This window comes from Salmo salar, chromosome ssa19 (genome assembly GCF_905237065.1).
Source record: "Salmo salar chromosome ssa19, Ssal_v3.1, whole genome shotgun sequence".
NCBI lineage: Eukaryota > Metazoa > Chordata > Actinopteri > Salmoniformes > Salmonidae > Salmo > Salmo salar.
Genome location: NC_059460.1, coordinates 336426 through 355538, shown reverse-complemented (window position 1 = coordinate 355538; position 19113 = coordinate 336426). Strand labels below are relative to the sequence as shown.

General features: G+C 41.6%; 1 protein-coding gene across 1 annotated transcript; it reads right to left on the bottom strand.

Annotated features, from left to right (window-relative positions):
• Positions 1-5739: 5739 nt before the first annotated feature.
• Positions 5740-18219, bottom strand: LOC106578246 (meteorin). Its single transcript, XM_014156898.2, has 4 exons — positions 17871-18219; positions 16694-17130; positions 10482-10541; positions 5740-7811 (listed from the first exon to the last, which is right to left on the bottom strand). Exons 1-4 carry the CDS (start codon positions 17969-17971, stop codon positions 7498-7500), a joined length of 912 nt encoding a protein of 303 aa, XP_014012373.1. The 5' UTR covers positions 17972-18219; the 3' UTR covers positions 5740-7497.
• Between the last annotated feature and the right edge of the window lie 894 nt (positions 18220-19113).

Below are 19113 nucleotides of genomic sequence, written 5' to 3'. Positions count from 1 at the left end.
CTCCTCCCGCTGCCACCCGCCTCCTTCATTTTTGGGGCAATGCTGTAATCAATTGGTTGTACTCTTGGATTGAGCAGACCTTCCCGTACAAGTCCATAAAGGACATAACTCTACCATCACAATATCATTTAAGAACAAAATACCTTTTCAAACATATTTCCCATAAATACAGGTATTTTATCAACCAGCACATTTGAGTTCAGCCATAATATTTGTTGTAATATTTGTTCTATCTTTTCAGGGGGATGAAATTGAAATTGTAGCCAGCTCTGCAATGCTTGTTTGAAAAAGACAAAAACTTTGAAAAAAGTATAATTTTCAATTAATCGAAAATGAGACATGACAATCTGCACAAAGGCAAAAGGCCATTTTTAAACAATGGATGAGCTTTTCTTATTAATCTACATGAGAACCATTTAGGATACAAATAAAACTTTTGAATGAGTGAAGATTTTAGAGAGAGGTTTAGTGCTTTTATATTTAATAATCTCAACCCACCCAATTCATATTCATTATATAGATAGGCTCGTTTTATTTTGTCTGGTTTAGCGTCCCAGATAAAGTGAACTATTTTTTGCTCATATGATTTGAAAAACGAATCATCAGGAGTAGGCAGCGCCATAAGTAAGTGAGTAAACTGAGATATGACTAAGGAGTTAATCAGGGCAATTTTTCCATAAATAGACAGGTATTTACCTCTCCGTGGTGGCAGGATCTTGTCTATTTTTACAAGTTTTCTATTGAAATTCATTGTGGAGAGCTTATTTATATCTTTTGTGATATGAATACCGAGTGTCTATTTCACCATCAGCCCATTTTATAGGTAAGCTGCAGGGTAATGTAAAAGTTGTATTTTTTAAGGATCCAATACGTAATATTGTACACTTATCATAATTAGGTTTTAGTTCAGAGAGTACAGAAAAGTTATCTAGATCTTTAATGAGACATTGCAGGGATCTAGCTTGCGGACTTAACATAAAACTTGAGTCATCGGCATACATGGACACCTTTGTTTTTAAGCCTTGGATTTATAATCCTCTAATGTTGTTGTTGGATCTGATTTGAATAGCTAGCATTTCGATGGCCATATTGAATAGATATGGTGACCCTTGTTTAACTCCTCTTGACAATTCAAAACTATCTGAGAAGTAACCGTTATTTACTATTTTACACCTGGGGTTGCTATACATTATTTTTTTACCCATTTTATAAGAGAATTACCGAAATTGAAAAAATCCAGGCATTTATAAATAAAATCCAGTCTTACTTTATCAAATGCCTTTTCAAAATCCACTATAAATACCATTCCTGGCTTCTTATATGTTTCATGACGTTTGATCAGTTTCTTGATATGCCACCCCTGTCAGGTGGATGGATAATCTTGGCAAAGGAAAAATGCTCACTATGTAAACAAATTTGTGCGCACAATTTGAGAGAAATAAGCTTTTTGTGTGTATGGAACATTTCTGGAATCTTTTATTTCAGCTCATGAAACATGAGACCAACACTTTACATGTTGCATTTATATTTTTGTTCGGTATAGAAAGAAACACCCCTGTCTACATAAGGTCCCCAAGTTGACAGTGCATGTCAGAGCTCAGACTATACCATGAAGTCTAAGGAACTGTCCGTAAATATTTGAGATAGAATTGTGGCTCAAAGTGGAAAAGAAAACTGGTACTTCATTATTTGTTTTTGTAAGAGGTGTTGACAAGCTGAAGGTACCAAGCTGTCTGTTTAAAATACTAGCACACAGCTCTGACTCCCATGCATACCCCACAAGACATGCTACCAGTGGTCTCTTCACAGTCCCCAAGTCCAGAACAGACTATGGGAGGCGCACAGTAGTACATAGAGCCATGACTACATGGAACAGCAGGGATTTGTGAAGTAACACAAACATAGGCACAGACACATGCATACACACACATGACAACATACGCACTATACACACACGTACATGGATTTTGCATTGTAGATTTGTGGTAGTGGAGTATGGGCCTGAGGGCACACAGTGTGTTGTGAATTCTGTAATGAATGTATTGTAATGCATTTAAAATTGTATAACTGCCTTCATTTTGCCAGACACCAGGAGCTAAATCGGGATCTATAATAAATACAAATACAAATATACAGTGCATTCAGAAAGTATTCAGACCCCTTGACAATTTCCACATTTTGTTACGTTATAGCCTTATTCTCAAATGGATTAAATAAATAAAAAACATAAATCTACACACAATACCCTATAATGTAAAAGTGAAAACACGATTATAGAATTTTTTGCACATTTATTAATTGATAAAAATAAATACCTTGTTTACATAAGTATTCAGACCTTTTGCTATGAGACTCAAAATTGAGCTCAGGTGCATCCTATTTCCATTGATCATCCCTGAGATGTTTCTAAAACTTGATTCGAGTCCACCTGTAGTACAATAAATTCAATTGGTTGGAAAGGCACACACCTGTCTACACTGTATAAGGTTCCACAGTTGACAGTGCATGTCAGATCATAAACAAGCCATGAGGTCGAAGGAGTTGTCTGTAGAGCTCCGAGACCGGATTGTGTCGAGGCACAGATCTGGGGAAGGGTACCAAAACATTTCTGCAGCATTGAAGGTCCCCAAGAACACAGTGGCCTCCATCATTCTTAAATGGAAGAAGTTTGGAACCACCAAGACTCTTCCTAGAGCTGACCGCCCAGCCAAACTGAGCAATCATGGGAGAAGGGCCTTGGTCAGGGAGGTGATGGTTCTGCAGAGAAGAATGGGAGAAACCCAAGAAGACTCTAGGCTTTTTACTTATTTATTTACAAACATTTCTAAAAACCTGTTTTTGCTTCATCATTATGGGGATAGATGAGTGGGAAAAACTATTTAATACATTTTAGAATAAGGTTGTAACGTAACAAAATGTGGAAAAAGTCAAGGGGTCTGAATACTTTCCGAATGCACTGTATCTGGGAAAGGGTATAAAAAAAAATCTAGAGTATTGAAAGTTTCCAAGAGCACTATGGGCTCCATCATTGGGAACTGAAAAAAATACAGAACTATCCAGACTCTGCCTAGAGCTGGCCTTCTGACCAAACTGAGCAACCAGGCAAGAAGGACCTTGGTCAGGGATGTGACCAACAACCCAGTGACCACTCTGACAGAACTACGGAGTTCCTTGGATGAGATGGGAGAACCTGCCTTATGGGAGAGTGGCCAGACGGAAGCCAATCCTGAGAAAAGGCACATGACAGCATGCCTGGAATTGACAAAAAAGGCACATGAAAAACTGAGATCAAAATGCAGATTCTGTGGTCTGATGAGACAGAAATGTAACTCTTTAGCCTGAATGTAAGGCGCTATGTCTTGAGAAAACCAGGCACAGCTCATCACCCATCTAACACCATCCCTACCGTGAAGCATGGTGGTGGCAGCATCATGCTATGGGGATGCTTTTCAGGGGCAGGGACTGGGAGACTGGTAAGGACAGAAAAACAATGATTGGAGCCAAATACAGTCAAATCCTTGATGAGAATCTGCTTCAGAGTGCAAACTACCTTAAACTGGGGTGAAGATTTACATTCCAACAGGACAATGACGCCCAGCGTAAACAGCCAAAGCAATGCTGGAATGGCTTCATAACAAGAATTTGACAGAGCTTGAGAAAATCTGTACATAAAATGGGAGAAAAAAAATCACAAAATCCAGACCCAAGATGACTCAGCGCTGTCATCCCCACCAAAGGTGCTTCTACAAAGTACTGACTCAGGGTGTGAATACTTAATTAAATACAGAAATCTCATTTAAATATCAATAAATTAGCAACAATTTATAAAACATGTTTTCACTTTGTCATTATGGGGTATTGCGTGTAGATGGGTGAGGATATACAATTTTTTTTAATCAATTTTGAATTCAGGCTATAACAACAGAATGTGGAGTAAGCCAAGGTGTATCAACACTTTAAGAAAAATCCATGAGATTCAAATGAGCTTTTCAGACTTTGTCACAGACCACAAACACTCCACAATACTGAGACAAATGTTTTTTCCCCCCTCCATAAGTAGTTTGTTTTTAGATGTTCTTATTTACAGTGAGGGAAAAAAGTATTTGATCCCCTGCTGATTTTGTATGTTTGCCCACTGACAAAGAAATGATCAGTCTATACTTTTAATGGTAGGTTTATTTGAACAGTAAGAGACAGAATAACAACAAAAAAATCCAGAAAACCGCATGTCAAAAATGTTATAAATTGATTTGCATTTTAATGAGGGAAATAAGTATTTGACCCCTCTGCAAAACATGACTTAGTACTTGGTGGCAAAACCCTTGTTGGCAATCACAGAGGTCAGACGTTTCTTGTAGTTGGCCACCAGGTTTGCACACATCTCTGGAAGGATTTTGTCCCACTCCTCTTTGCAGATCTTCTCCGAGTCATTAAGGTTTCGAGGCTGACGCTTGGCAACTCGAACCTTCAGCTCCCTCCACAGATTTTCTATGGGATTAAGGTCTGGAGACTGGCTAGGCCACTCCAGGACCTTAATGTGCTTCTTCTTGAGCCACTCCTCTGTTGCCTTGGCCGTGTGTTTTGGGTCACTGTCATGCTGGAATACCCATCCACGACCCATTTTCAATGCCCTGGCTGAGGGAAGGAGGTTCTCACCTAAGATTTGACGGTACATGGCCCCGTCCATCGTCCCTTTGATGCAGTGAAGTTGTCCTGTCCCCTTAGCAGAAAAACACCCCCAAAGCATAATGTTTCCACCTCCATGTTTGACGGTGCGGATGGTGTTCTTGGGGTCATAGGCAGCATTCCTCCTCCTCTAAACACGGCGAGTTGAGTTGATGCCAAAGAGCTCCATTTTGGTCTCATCTGACCACAACACTTTCACCCAGTTGTCCTCTGAATCATTCAAATGTTCATTGGCAAACTTCAGACGGGCATGTATATGTGCTTTCTTGAGCAGGGGGACCTTGCGGGCGCTGCAGGATTTCAGTCCTTCACGGCGTAGTGTCTTACCAATTGTTTTCTTGGTGACTATGATCCCAGCTGCCTTGAGATCATTGACAAGATCCTCCCGTGTTGTTCTGGGCTGATTCCTCACCATTCTCATGATCATTGCAACTCCACGAGGTGAGATCTTGCATGGAGCCCCAGGCTGAGGGAGATTTACAGTTCTTTTGTGTTTCTTCCATTTGCGAATAATCGCACCAACTGTTGTCACCTTCTCACCAAGCTGCTTGGCGATGGTCTTGTAGCCCATTCCAGCCTTGTGTAGGTCTACAATCTTGTCCCTGACATCCTTGGAGAGCTCTTTGGTCTTGGCCATGGTGGAGAGTTTGGAATCTGATTGATTGATTGCTTCTGTGGACAGGTGTCTTTTATACAGGTAACAAGCTGAGATTTGTAGCACTCCCTTTAAGAGTGTGCTCCTAATCTCAGCTCGTTACCTGTATAAAAGACACCTGTTAGCCAGAAATCTTTCTGATTGAGGGGGTCAAATACTTATTTCCCTCATTAAAATGCAAATCAATTTATAACATTTTTGAGATGCGTTTTTCTGGATTTTTTTGTTGTTATTCTGTCTCTCACTGTTCAAATAAACCTACCATTAAAATTATAGACTGATAATTTCTTTGTCAGTGGGCAAACGTACAAAATCAGCAGGGGATCAAATACTTTTTTCCCCTCACTGTACATATTAACATTCACATTGGTATGAACACAAATCACACGGAACATTGACACTATCAGCGAACATGGCAGTATTGTGTATTTCTTTTTTACATGACACATCACGTTAATTTGATATTAACCGCTCCCTTCATCGATTAGTGCACATAAGACGTGACGTCTTTTGACTGACCAGAATTGACATACAGACATGTTTTGTCCCCCTCGTAAATGATCCCAGACATACTTACTGCTAACCCCAAAGCTGATGTAAAGACTATTACGCAAATACAATGAATATTGCTTGAAGAATTCAGTATTGATATTTGGACTAAATTGCTTGAGGTTTTCACGGCTCAACATGGTGATCAACATTTCGGACGCATGCTTGTGAAAATTAGATTGCTACTGCAACTCTTTCTGCCAGCTTTGAGACATATCCCATTGGACTTTTACTGAGGGGAATATTGCAGTTGTCAACAGTCGTAGTCCCACAAACATAAAAAATGTCCTCACAAACTCCCATTAATACAGTAACAATGACATAAATCTGGGCCAGTAGGCATATAGCATCTCAATATCAAGACATCCGTTTTCTTAGAATTTTGCAGACAGCTTTCTTTCTTAGGCTTACAGTTGGCAATTTTTTGATGTGGAAAATGGGTATGAATAACTACAAAATGGCTGCAATCGGAAACACTACTGCAAAATAATTATTTTCAACTGGAAAAACGGTTTCAAATTAAAATAAATCAGCATATAAAACTTTAAAAGTTTTCAACCAAACTGAGATAACACAATGAAATCTTGGAAGTGAACAGTATCATAAAAGCTCTTCATTAAATATTTATGCAGGGTTCTAAAAGGCAGAATTGCCCTGTGTGTACTTTGAGATTATTTTTCTCTGAGTTGACTAATGTCGTGAAAGTGCTTTCAGCACTAGAGCGAAGCGAGCTTTGAACCTTCTACACTAGCGCTAACATGTGCCAGCCCTAGCCTAGCATTAAGATGCGCTAGCAATATCTGTACATATATTAAGTTTGATCACACCTCTTCTATGCTACATCAATCAGCTTTTCATTTTGGTTTTCAGTGCTTGCAGCATCAGACTTTCCAGATGATTCCCTTATCAGTGCAAATTACGATAAAAAAAAAAACATTTGAAAAAGAGAAAGCCCCTCCCTAATCTCCAATAAAGAATCGTAACACTAACAATAGTCCACCATTGTTTGTTTCAACTACACATTTGTGCGAACATCTTGCACACAAAATGGTAGATTTCCCAAACAAAAAACATTGAATAAAATGAGTGGCCATTTTGAAGACCACCATAGAAAAACACCACAGCCTTGTGGTCAATTACTGGAATAGCAATTGTGTAACTTCTAAAACAGACTAACTTCACCACAGAATTTTTCACATATATTCCTGAGTTTAAAAGACAAAGTCACACTCAATAGCTCTGAATCCATGCCTGACAAATTGTTGCTTGTTGTTACGGAAAGCTCTTCTGAGAATTCCGAATAAGCATATTGGCATCTGGAAAATTTGTCCCGTGCCAAATGATTTAATCTCATCTAGTCCACACGGTGTCCTTCATATCTCCACAGGACTGCATATTGCACTGGGAATGTTGCTGAGAATGTCCATGCCCAACTCCTCAGTCCTTTGGGGAAGACTAAGAAGCTTCACCATCAGGTGAGCTTCCATCTTCCTCGCCTTTCACTCTGAGGTTTGGCAAACCAGAGGACAGGCTGATCGAGTTAAGGCTGTATTGTGAGGCAAGCCCTATTACAGGGAAGTAGTCAGCCAAGATTTGGGGTGGTCTGCTCAGTCCACAGCCAGTTCACAGGGTAGCTGCTGGACCAACTTGGCCTGAGTGTAGGCCTGGAGGAAGTCCTTGTAGCGGGGCGCGCAGCCCAGCCACGCCTCGCCGAAGTGTATGCGGCCGGTGAAGAGGAAGCTTCCTGCCCCGGGCCGGACGCCACACTGCAGCAGGGTCCTGATCTCGCCTGAGAGGGTCAGGTGGCCTGTCCCGGTAAACAGGGCATATTTCTGGCGAAATACTCGGGTGGTGCTGACCTTTATTACCGCCGCCCGTAGCTCACTGTCCTCATACACTGCCTTGATGTTACCACGCACCACTGTGGGGAGAAGAGACACACCAGTTAGTTACAAACTAATCTGGGCAATAGAGCTTGTGACAGCGGTTACAAATGTGAAGATCATAATTCAACAAAATGTGGACTAAGTTGGAGGAAATATATTTGAATGAATGTAATTTTCTTGAATACCTGCTATTCACATTCTAAAAACATTGTTGAAATTGCTGGGAAACCGGTCATGTTTTAGCTGTAAAAAAACTGCTGAAGTAATAAAAAAGTCACTAGGATCCTAGCCCACCAGAGGCTAACATTAATTAGAGTCAGTTAACCTGTTAGGGCTAGGGGGCAGTATTGACACGGCCGGATAAAAAACGTACCCGATTTAATCTGGGTACTACTCCTGCCCAGTAACTAAAATATGCATATAATTATTGGCTTTGGATAGAAAACACCCTAAAGTTTCTAAAACTGTTTGAATGGTGTCTGTGAGTATAACAGAACTCATATGGCAGGCAAAAACCTGAGAAGATTCTGAACAGGAAGTGGCCTGTCTGACAAGTTGTTGTTCATCTTGGCTCTTTTTATTGAAGACTGAGGATCTTTGCTGTAATGTGACACTTCCTACGGCTCCCATAGGCTCTCAGAGCCCGGGAAAAAGCTGAATGATATCGAGGCAGCCCCAGGCTGAAACACATTATCGCGTTTGGATAGTGGCTGGTCAGAGTACTCTGAGACTCAGGCGCGTGCACGAGGGCACGAGATGTTTTTATTTTCTCTCTCTTTGTACGTATACACGCTTTCCCGGTCGGAATATTATCGCTTTTTTACGAGAAAAATGGCATAAAAATTGATTTTAAACAGCGGTTGACATGCTTCGAAGTACCGTAATGGAATATTTAGAATTTTTTTGTCACGAAATGTGCCATGCTCGTCACCCTTATTTACCCTTTCGGATAGTGTCTTGAACGCACGAACAAAACGCCGCTATTTGGATATAACAATGGATTATTTGGGACCAAACCAACATTTGTTATTGTAGTAGAAGTCCTGGGAGTGCATTCTGACGAAGAACAGCAAAGGTAATAACATTTTTCTTATAGTAAATCTGACTTTGGTGAGTGCTAAACTTGCTGGGTGTCTAAATAGCTAGCCCTGTGATGCCGGGCTATCTACTGAGAATATTGCAAAATGTGCTTTCACCGAAAAGCTATTTTAAAATCGGATATATCGAGTGCATAGAGGAGTTCTGTATCTATAATTCTTAAAATAATTGTTATGTTTTTTGTGAACGTTTATCGTGAGTAATTTAGTAAATTCACCGGCAGTGTTCGGTCGGAATGCTAGTCACATGCTAGTCACATGCTAATGTAAAAAGCTGTTTTTTGATATAAATATGAACTTGATTGAACAAAACATGCATGTATTGTATAACATAATGTCCTAGGGTTGTCATCTGATAAAGATCATCAAAGGTTAGTGTTGCATTTAGCTGTGGTTTGGGTTTATGTGACATTATATGCTAGCTTGAAAAATGGGTGTCTGATTATTTCTGGCTGGGTACTCTGCTGACATAATCTAATGTTTTGCTTTCGTTGTAAAGCCTTTTTGAAATCGGACAGTGTGGTTAGATTAACCTCTCTAGGGTCGGTGGGACGAAATCGTCCCACCTACGTAACAGCCAGTGGAATCCTGTGGCGCGTTGTTCAAATACCTTAGAAATGCTATTACTTCAATTTCTCAAACATATGACTGTTTTACACCATTTTAAAGACAAGACTCTCGTTAATCTAACCACACTGTCCGATTTCAAAAAGGCTTTACAATGAAAGCAAAACATTAGATTATGTCAGCAGAGTACCCAGCCAGAAATAATCAGACACCCATTTTTCAAGCTAGCATATACTGTCACAAAAACCCAGAAGACAGCTAAATGCAGCACTAACCTATGATGATGAGTATTGGAGAACTTCCTGGAACAGTTCCATAATCCCAGACATAATTCAGCCTGATTATGTCTGAGTTAGAGCCATGTGGATTAGTCCACTGCACTGTCTCCCGGGGGGAGGGGGGGGCTTTTCTAGCCATTTTGTATTGAAGTAAATGTAGTTTGAATTGGGGTAGAAAATGCAATGACACCAAACTGCAGATGTGGGACCAAGTCACTATTATTCGAGCCACATGGAAGTCACAAGGTCCGAGTCTCAAATGACGTTAAGCTCAATATGCCGATGTAAAGCGCAGTTTATTTCTGTATCCTCCGTTTTGAAAATGCATCACCATTTATGGCTGTAATGATTGTTGATTTGCTGTAGGATTGGGTGAAGCACAAAATGTCAAATTGTAGAGGATGGATCGCCATAAATCTTCAGAGGATGCAGCTTTCAAAGACTCGGCCACTATTGGTTGACCTGTCATGATATATTGCTTGTTTAATTTTTTGCTCTTGAAGTGCCACAAAATAAGTGACAAACCCTGGCCAGATAATTTCAAGTCATCAGTCTCAAGTCAAAGTCCCGTCTTGAGGCTCCAAGTCAAGTTACTTTATTCTGTATCAAGTTGAGTCTCAAGTCATCCAATTTGTGACTCGAGTCTCAGTCATGTGACTCGAGTCCACACCTCTGCCAAACTATTCCTGGTCTGGCATGTTATTTTATTGTTATAAGTCAGCCCGGACAACAAAACAGGAGGTTGTAAAAGAGGAGAACTCACCAAAGTCACTGGTGCAGACAGCCATAAGGAGCTCTGTGTTGTTACAGGGTCTGCAGGCACCTGGGGAGAGAGGGGGGAGAAAGAACCAGTCAGTTGGAGCTCCACTAATCAAACAAACGGCAATTCCATCCACTCTTCGCTTACTCCCTTGTTTGATATTGTAAACCACATAAAACAAAAAAAGTAGGTATGACATGGTTAAGTTATTATATTTCAAAGCTTTATGTAAAAAAGTTGTTGAGCTTTAACCTATCCTGTTGCACACATAAAGGACACAAAAAAGGGTGGAGATGAGCTTATAAAGAAGATCAAATGCTCTGGAGGCGTGATATGAATAGCCAGAACAAACCACCATGCAAAGAGATACACACCGCAGTGTTCAGACAGTGGCTACTTTTACGGTTCGGAGAGGAAGGCCAGTGAAACTTAAAACCTCTTACATCTAGACGTTCCGCTAGCGGAACACCGCTCCAATATCCAATGATAGGGCGTGGCGCGAAATACAAACTCCTCGAAAATCCGAAAACTTCAATTTTTCAAACAAATGACTATTTTACACCATTTTAAAGACAAGACTCTCGTTTATCTAACCACACTGTCCGATTTCAAAAAGGCTTAACAACGAAAACAAAACATTAGATTATGTCAGGAGAGTACCCAGCCAGAAATAATCAGACACCCATTTTTCAAGCTAGCATATAATGTCACAAAAACCAAAACCACAGCTAAATGCAGCACTAACCTTTGATGATCTTCATCAGATGACACTCCTAGGACATTATGTTATACAATACATGCATGTTTTGTTCAATCAAGTTCATATTTACATCAAAAACCAGCTGCCATATGAGTTCTGTTATACTCACAGACACCATTCAAACAGTTTTAGAAACTTTAGGGTGTTTTCTATCCAAAGCTAATAATTATATGCATATTCTAGTTTCTGGGCAGGAGTAGTAACCAGATTAAATTGGGAACGTTTTTTATCCAGCCGTGCAAATACTGCCCCCTATCCCCAACAGGTTAAATAAGCATGCCCCATTCAAAAAAAATTGGAACCAGGAACAGATATAGCCCTTGGTTCACTCCAGACCTGACTGCCCTTGACCAGCACAAAAACATCCTGTGGCGTTCTGCATTAGCATCGAATAGCCCCCACGATACATAACTTTTCATGGAAGTTAGGAACCAATATACACAGGCAGTTAGGAAAGCAAAGGCTTGCTTTTTCAAACAGGAATTTGTATCCTAACTCCAAAAAGTTCTGGGACACTGTAAACTCCATGGAGAATAAGAGCACCTCCTCCCAGCTGCCCACTGCACTGAGGCTAGGAAACACTGTCACCACCGATAAATCCACAATAATTGATCACTTCAATAAGCATTTTTCTTCGGCTTACCATGCTTTCCACCTGGCTACCCCTACCCCGGTCAACAGCCCTGCACCCCTCACTGCAACTTGCCCAAGCCTCCCCCATTTCTCCTTCACCCAAATCCAGATAGCTGATGTTCTGAAAGAGCTGCAAAATCTGGACCCCTACAAATCAGCAGGCCTAGACAATCTGGACCCTCTCTTCCTAAAATGATCCACTGAAAATGTTGCAACCCCTACTACTAGCTTGTTCAACCTCTCTTTCGTATCTTCTGAGATCCCCAAAGATTGTAAAGCTTCAACGGTCATCCCCCTCTTCAAAGGGGGAGACACTCTAGACCCAAACTGCTACAGACCTATATGTATCCTACACTGCCTTTCTAAGGTCTTCGAAAGCCAAGTTAACCTGTTGGGGCTAGGGGGCAGTATTTTCACGGCTGGATAAAAAAACGTACCCGATTTAATCTGGTTACTAATCCTACCCAGTAACTAGAATATGCATATACTTATTATATATGGATAGAAAACACCCTAAAGTTTCTAAAACTGTTTGAATGGTGTCTGTGAGTATAACAGACCTCATTTGGCAGGCAAAACCCTGAGACATTTTCTGACAGGAAGTGGATACCTGATGTGTTGAATTACCTTTAAGCCTATGCCATTGAAACACACAGGGGTTGATTAATGTTTTGGCACTTCCTATTGCTTCCACTAGATGTCACCAGCGTTTACAAAGTGTTTTGAGTCTTTTACTGTGAGATCTGACCGAACAAGAGCCTTGGAACGGTGATGGCCGATTAGACTCTGGCGCGCGAGGTCATCGTTCCAATACGTTATAAAAGAGAATGCATTCGTCCACCTTGAATATTATTCATGTTCTGGTTAAAAAAGGCACTAATGATTTATGCTATACAACGTTTGACATGTTTGAACGAACGTAAATATATTTTTTCCCCTCGTTCATGACGAGAAGTCCGGCTGGCTTAGATCATGTGCTAACAACACAGAGCTTTTTGGACATAAATTATGAACTTTTTTGAACAAAACTACATTCGTTATGGACCTGGGATTCCTGGAAGTGACATCTGATGAAGAGAATCAAAGGTAATGGATTATTTACATAGTATTTTCGATTTTAGATCTCTCCAACATGGCCGTTTGTCTGTATAGCAAAGCTTATTTTTCTGGGCGCAGTGCTCAGATTATTGCAAAGTGTGATTTCCCAGTAAGGTTATTTTTAAATCTGGCAAGTTGATTGCGTTCAAGAGATGTAAATCTATAATTCTTTAAATGACAATATAATATTTGACCAATGTTTTCTAATTTTAATTATTTAATTTGTGGTGCTGACTTGACTGCCGGTTATTGGAGGGAAACGATTTCCTGAACATCAACGCCATAGTAAACCGCTGTTTTTGGATATAAATATGAACTTGATAGAACTAAAAATGCATTTATTGTCTAACATAATGTCCTAGGAGTGTCATCTGATGGAGATTGTTAAAGGTTAGTGCATCATTTTAGCTGGTTTTATGGTTTTGGTGACGCCTGTCTTTGAATTGACAAAACATTACACACAGCTATTGTCAATGTACTCTCCTAACATAATCTAACTTTATGCTTTCGCCGTAAAACCTTTTTGAAATCGGACAACGTGGTTAGATTAAGGAGATGTTTATCTTTCAAAGGGTGTAAGATAGTTGTATGTTTGAAAAATTTGAATTTTGACATTTATTTGGTTTCAAATTTGCCGCTCTTGAAATGCACCTGCTGTTGATAGGGTGCACCACGGGTGGCACGCTAGCGTCCCACATAGCCCCAAGAAGTTAACAAACAGATCACCGACCATTTTGAATCCCACCGTACCTTCTCCGCTATGCAATCTGGTTTCCGAGCTGGTCATGGGTGCACCTCAGCCACGCTCAAGGTCCTAAACGACATCATAACCGCCATCGATAAGAGACAATCCTGTGCAGCTGTATTCATCGACCTGGCCAAGGCTTTCGACTCTGTCAATCACCACATTCTTATCGGCAGAGTCAACAGCCTTGGTTTCTCAAATGACTGCCTTGCCTGGTTCACCAACTACTTCTCTGACAGAGTTCAGTGTGTCAAATCGGAGGGCCTGTTGTCTGGACCTCTGGCAGTCTCTATGGGGTGCCACAGGGTTCAATCCTCGGGCCGACTCTTTTCTCTGTATACATCAATGATGTCGCTCTTGCTGCTGGTGATTCTCTGATCCACCTCTACGCAGACGACACCATTCTGTATACTTCTGGCCCTTCTTTGGACACTGTGTTAACTAACCTCCAGACGAGCTTCAAAGCCATTACAACTCTCCTTCCGTGGCCTTCATCTGCTCCTAAATGCAAGCAAAACTAAATGCATGCTCTTCAACCGATCGCTGCCCACACCTACCCACCAGTCCAGCATCACTACTTCGGCCGGTTCTGACTTAGAATATGTGGACAACTATAAATACCTAGGTGTCTCCCCTTCCAGACTCACATTAAGAATCTCCAATCCAAAATTAAATCTAGAATCGGCTTCCTATTTCGCAACAAAGCATCCTTCACTCATGCTGCCAAACATAAAAAAACTGACTATCCTACCGATCCTTGACTTCGGCAATGTCATTTACAAAATAGCCTCCAACACTCTACTCAGCAAATTGGATGCAGTCTATCACAGTGCCATCCGTTTTGTCACCAAAGCCCCATATACTACCCACCACTGCGACCTGTATGCTCTCGTTGGCTGGCCCTCGCTTCATATCCGTCGCCAAACCCACTGGCTCTGCCTTATCTCAGCTCACTGGTCACCATAGCAGCACCCACCTGCAGCACGCTCTCCAGCAGGTTTATTTCCCTGGTCACCCCCAAACCCAATTCCTCCTTTGGCCGCCTTTCCTTCCAGTTCTCTGCTGCCAATGACTGGAACAAACTACAAAAAACACTGAAGCTAGAGACTCATATCTCCCTCACTAGCTTTAAGCATCAGCTGTCAGAGCAGCTCACAGATTACTGCACATAGCCAATCTGTAAATAGCCCATCCAACTACCTCATCACCATATTGTTATTTATTTTGCTCCTTTGCACCCCAGTACAGCTACTTGCACACTCATCTTCTGCACATCTATCACCCCAGTGTTTAATTTGCCATACTGTAATAATTTCACCATGGCCTATTTATTGCCTCACCCCCCTTATCCTACCTCATTGCACACACTGTATATAGATTTTCTCTATTGTATTATTGACTGTATGTTTATTCCATGTGTAACTCTGTGTTGTTGTTTGTGTCGCGCTGCTTTGCTTTATCTTGGCCAGGTCGCAGTTGTAAATGAGAACTTGTTCTCAACTAGCCTACCTGGTTAAATAAAAAATAAAAAAATGTTTAAATGTTTAAGTTGAAATGGTGCTGGAATAGCAGAGGCAGTGCTCCTGTTTTCTTTGTGCTGACTTGCTGTAACTGTTAGAAACCTTAACTTACAAGACCTACAACATGGTTAAGCAACTGTTTTACATGCAATATTTGTTTTATGGACTTCACCAGATACATGTTGCTCTCCGGTTTTGTGATGAAACAAAGGTGTGTGTGGTTGAATTTATTCCGCCAATGTGTGACTTGTCTTTTTGTTGTCTCTGCCTTATTGTATATCACGGTGGCGTATGAATGGATGGTTTATAGAGCAAACAACGCAATTATCACAAAATAGGTTGTAATATGGCTTTTTTCCTGGCTTGGCTTCCCCAGTGATTTAACCCACACACCACTACTGTTCACAGCTGTTAATCAGTTTTAAAACTTCACAGTGGAAAATCAAATACATCCTCTTCCGTTTCATACAAGGACCCAGTCCACAGATGGTCACAAGTTACACAGAGCGAAACCAAACCCTGGCTGCATTGAATTGACTGCATTTTACAAAAACACCCTAGCATTTGTTTTCATTCTGCTGGCCTTGCAAGTTCCAAGAAGTTCACCCCCCAACCCACCTAGCTGCCCCTCCACACATTCCCTTTCTTAGTGAAAATGTCTGATAAATGAGATTCCTGCCTCCTCCCTGGCCATAGAGCAAACCTCCCCACATGCCCAACCAGTGTGTGTGTGTGTGTGTGTGTGTGTGTGTGTGTGTGTGTGTGTGTGTGTGTGTGTGTGTGTGTGTGTGTGTGTGTGTGTGTGTGTGTGTGTGTGTGTGTGTGTGTGTGTGTGTGTGTGTGTAGACTCTAGAGCGAGGAGGGGGTGTATTCCTAGAGCCAAGCCTTTTTAAAGAGGGGCCGTTCAACAAAAGAGGGGAGCATCTCAGCTGGGGCAGAGGTCTCCCTGTCGCCAAGGCAACGGCAGTAATCTCAGAACACTCTCCATTGAAAGGAGCTGTAGGCTCTGGAGAGAAGGCCCCACATACTGGGCTTTTGTACCCCCTAACCCTCCCCCCTCCTCTCTCCATTCGCCTTCAAATCTAAACCAGGGGACAGGGTCTGCAGGCCTATGCTTCCAGGGAAACTAGAGGACACTTCCCCCACTCTACTCTGCCGACGAAATATAATGTAATATGACTCAGAGACTCACAAAAAGAGAAATACAGGAAATATGTAGGGGAGAGGAGAATTGAATGATCAAATCTGAGCTAAAACAAATTCTAAAAGTTGTTTGTTAGGCCCATCGGCTATAAAGGAGCATATTCAAACACTATTTTCCTTGCTTTGCATTGAGAGAAATCTTTATAGTTCACGCTTTTATGTTTATTTATTTTATGTTTATCTATTTCAGCCCATATTACACTTCCATGACCCAAACTGATCCAACATGGCTGCCTCCCTCCTTGGTCCAACTCACCTTCATTACTGCTGACGGGGTTTGAGTCGAGTGACAGGCGCGCAGTCCAATCCCCTCGCAGCTCGTAGCGGAAAGATGCAATGCGACGGCTGATGTCCTGGTGGGGAGTGGCCTGGAGGAAGAGGGCCACCTTCTCGCCGGGCAGGCGGCTGAAGCAGCGCACCCGGGTTGGGGGAGACTCCTCCAGACGGTCCCCTACCAGGAGCTCCAGGACCCCGTCTCTCTCCAAGTAGAGCTGGGCCCCGTGGAAGTGCTCGGAGGGCTTGACGCAGGCCGTGATCAGGCCCGAGCTGCTTCCCCCGGGCCCCACTGCCGCAGAGGGCAACCTGGGGGACAGGGTGAGGCGGAGCGCCCCCTTAGGATAGAGCCAGTCCAGAGCACCCTCAGAACAGTGGAGGGAGATCTGCTCCACACTGCCTTGCTGCTGGGACAGACCACTGTGGGATGGAAAGATGGAGGGAAAGGAGGGAGAGAAAGGAGATAGTTATACAAGTGGACTTCTATGACCTCCAAGCCAGACAGACTAGTCCTCAGAAGTTGTCCTCTTGGCTGAAGTTGGAGTCACCAATATACCGCTTGTAGGATGTGGTGCAATTCTCAAAAACCATGAAGGAAATTGCACTAAACCTTGCAGGATATTTGGTTTGGGTGTAGGGCTTTAGATGTGGGGAAACTTGAGAGGGACTGAGGGAGAGCTTGCAACATCAAAGAAATCTGGCTAAAATGAATGACAACAGATGAACCTTTCAAGCCTGCTATTTTGATTGGAGTGCATTTCACTGATTTTAAGTGCATCATTGGAAAACAGGCTTTCAAAATACACATTGAACTGAGGTTTCCATTCGCAGAAAAAAAGGAGTGCCTCCTATTGGTCACCAAAGGACTGCGTCGGTGTCATGTGGAATTAACATAAAAATCATATTCTAAAGGCATAACTCTCTCCTCTCTAGCTCACTCTGCAAGTCTGCAACCCCAAAGCGCGCGCGATACATTGTTGCAAAGCACTGGAAACATTTAATTGCGCCCAACAACTGTCTGGTCTTGATCCAACTAAGGTCTGATAATTGATCACCAAAGCTGAACGGAACTCTTCGAATACATTCAGAACGAATAAAAATGCTATTTTATTTTGCACCTTCCTACATTCTTGAATAAACCGTTATAAAGTGATACTTGCCTCCCCCTCCAGCTGCATTGGTCTTCGGAATAACTGGACAGAGCTCTGTCAACAATGGGTAAGAGTAGGATCCAAACTTTGTAAATCCAAGAAATAGCCATTTCCTTCAGTACGTGCTACGAATTTGAGAAAAACTTAAATGTTCCAAAGATGCAGTCCCTTCAACCTTTAAGCATGGGAATCTCCACTATCCCCTATCTAAGCAAATCGTATTTTGCTGTTCTTGGCAACCTCCATAGCGCGGTAGCCTCCTCTTCTTGCTGATTTCCAGCTACAGTTTTAAAGGAGTGTCCCTACCTCTATTCTGACTCACTGATCCTAGTGCATAAAGAGAGGAGTCGTCTGAAGGTTTTGCCCGTGAGCACAAGTTGGTCGACCAATCAGAGTTGGAGAGGATCAACTTTAAACCACTCACACGATAGAGGGGGAGGAGTGTGATCTGTTGCCTGTGACAGAAGAAGAATAATCTATCAGTATGCAATAATAAACTATGTTGGTAATAGTTAAGAGGCATTTACCATTGTGTCAAACAAGCATGTGCAAAGTAGAATAATAATGAATTGCATGGGCAGAAATACGAGTTTGGAGATGATAACCCAATCTGACCTCCTTTGTTGAAATGTGAGGTCACTATGTCCTCGTATTTTCTCTGACATATAATAAGCAAAATCACAGAAAACATATTTTATCAGGGTGAGTGAAAATATTGACTTGAATGTTCTTGACAATATAGGACTACATGTGTTGGATCCCACTTCCTCAAAAGTAGAAGAAACCTCTCAGTGGAAAACAATGATTCCATCATGAACAAGAAGAGGTTTAGAAACAAATTTTAGAAGCACAAGCAAGACTGACAGAGAAAATTAAACCTAGAGACAGAACAGTATGGACGGAGTAGATACGTGTTCCTTATTGTGCTAATGCTAATTTGTACTCGTATCCCCATCCATCTTCCTGGACTGAAACAGTAACTTTGAATGTAGGTATGTACAGTACCAGTCAAAAAGTTTGGACAACCCTACTCATTCAAGGGTTTTTTCTTTATTTTTACTATTTCTACATTGTAGAATAATAGTGAAGACATCAAAACTACGAAATAACACATATGGAATCATGTAGTAACCAAAAAAGTGTTAAACAAATCAAAAAATATTTTAGATTCTTCAAAGTAGCCCCCTTTGCCTTGATGACATCTTTGCACACTCTTGGCATTCTCTCAACCAGCTTCATGAGGAATGCTTTT

Bases quoted from the DNA above. Each gene is read 5' to 3' on its own strand.
- LOC106578246 (XM_014156898.2), bottom strand. From the start codon at position 17,971: ATGGCTATTTCTTGGATTTACAAAGTTTGGATCCTACTCTTACCCATT. The intron at 17,131-17,870 runs GCAAGTATCACT...TCCATCCCACAG, and splicing joins CAATGCAGCTGGAGGGGGAG to TGGTCTGTCCCAGCAGCAAG. The intron at 7,812-10,481 runs GTGAGTTCTCCT...TTCTCCCCACAG, and splicing joins TGTCTGCACCAGTGACTTTG to TGGTGCGTGGTAACATCAAG.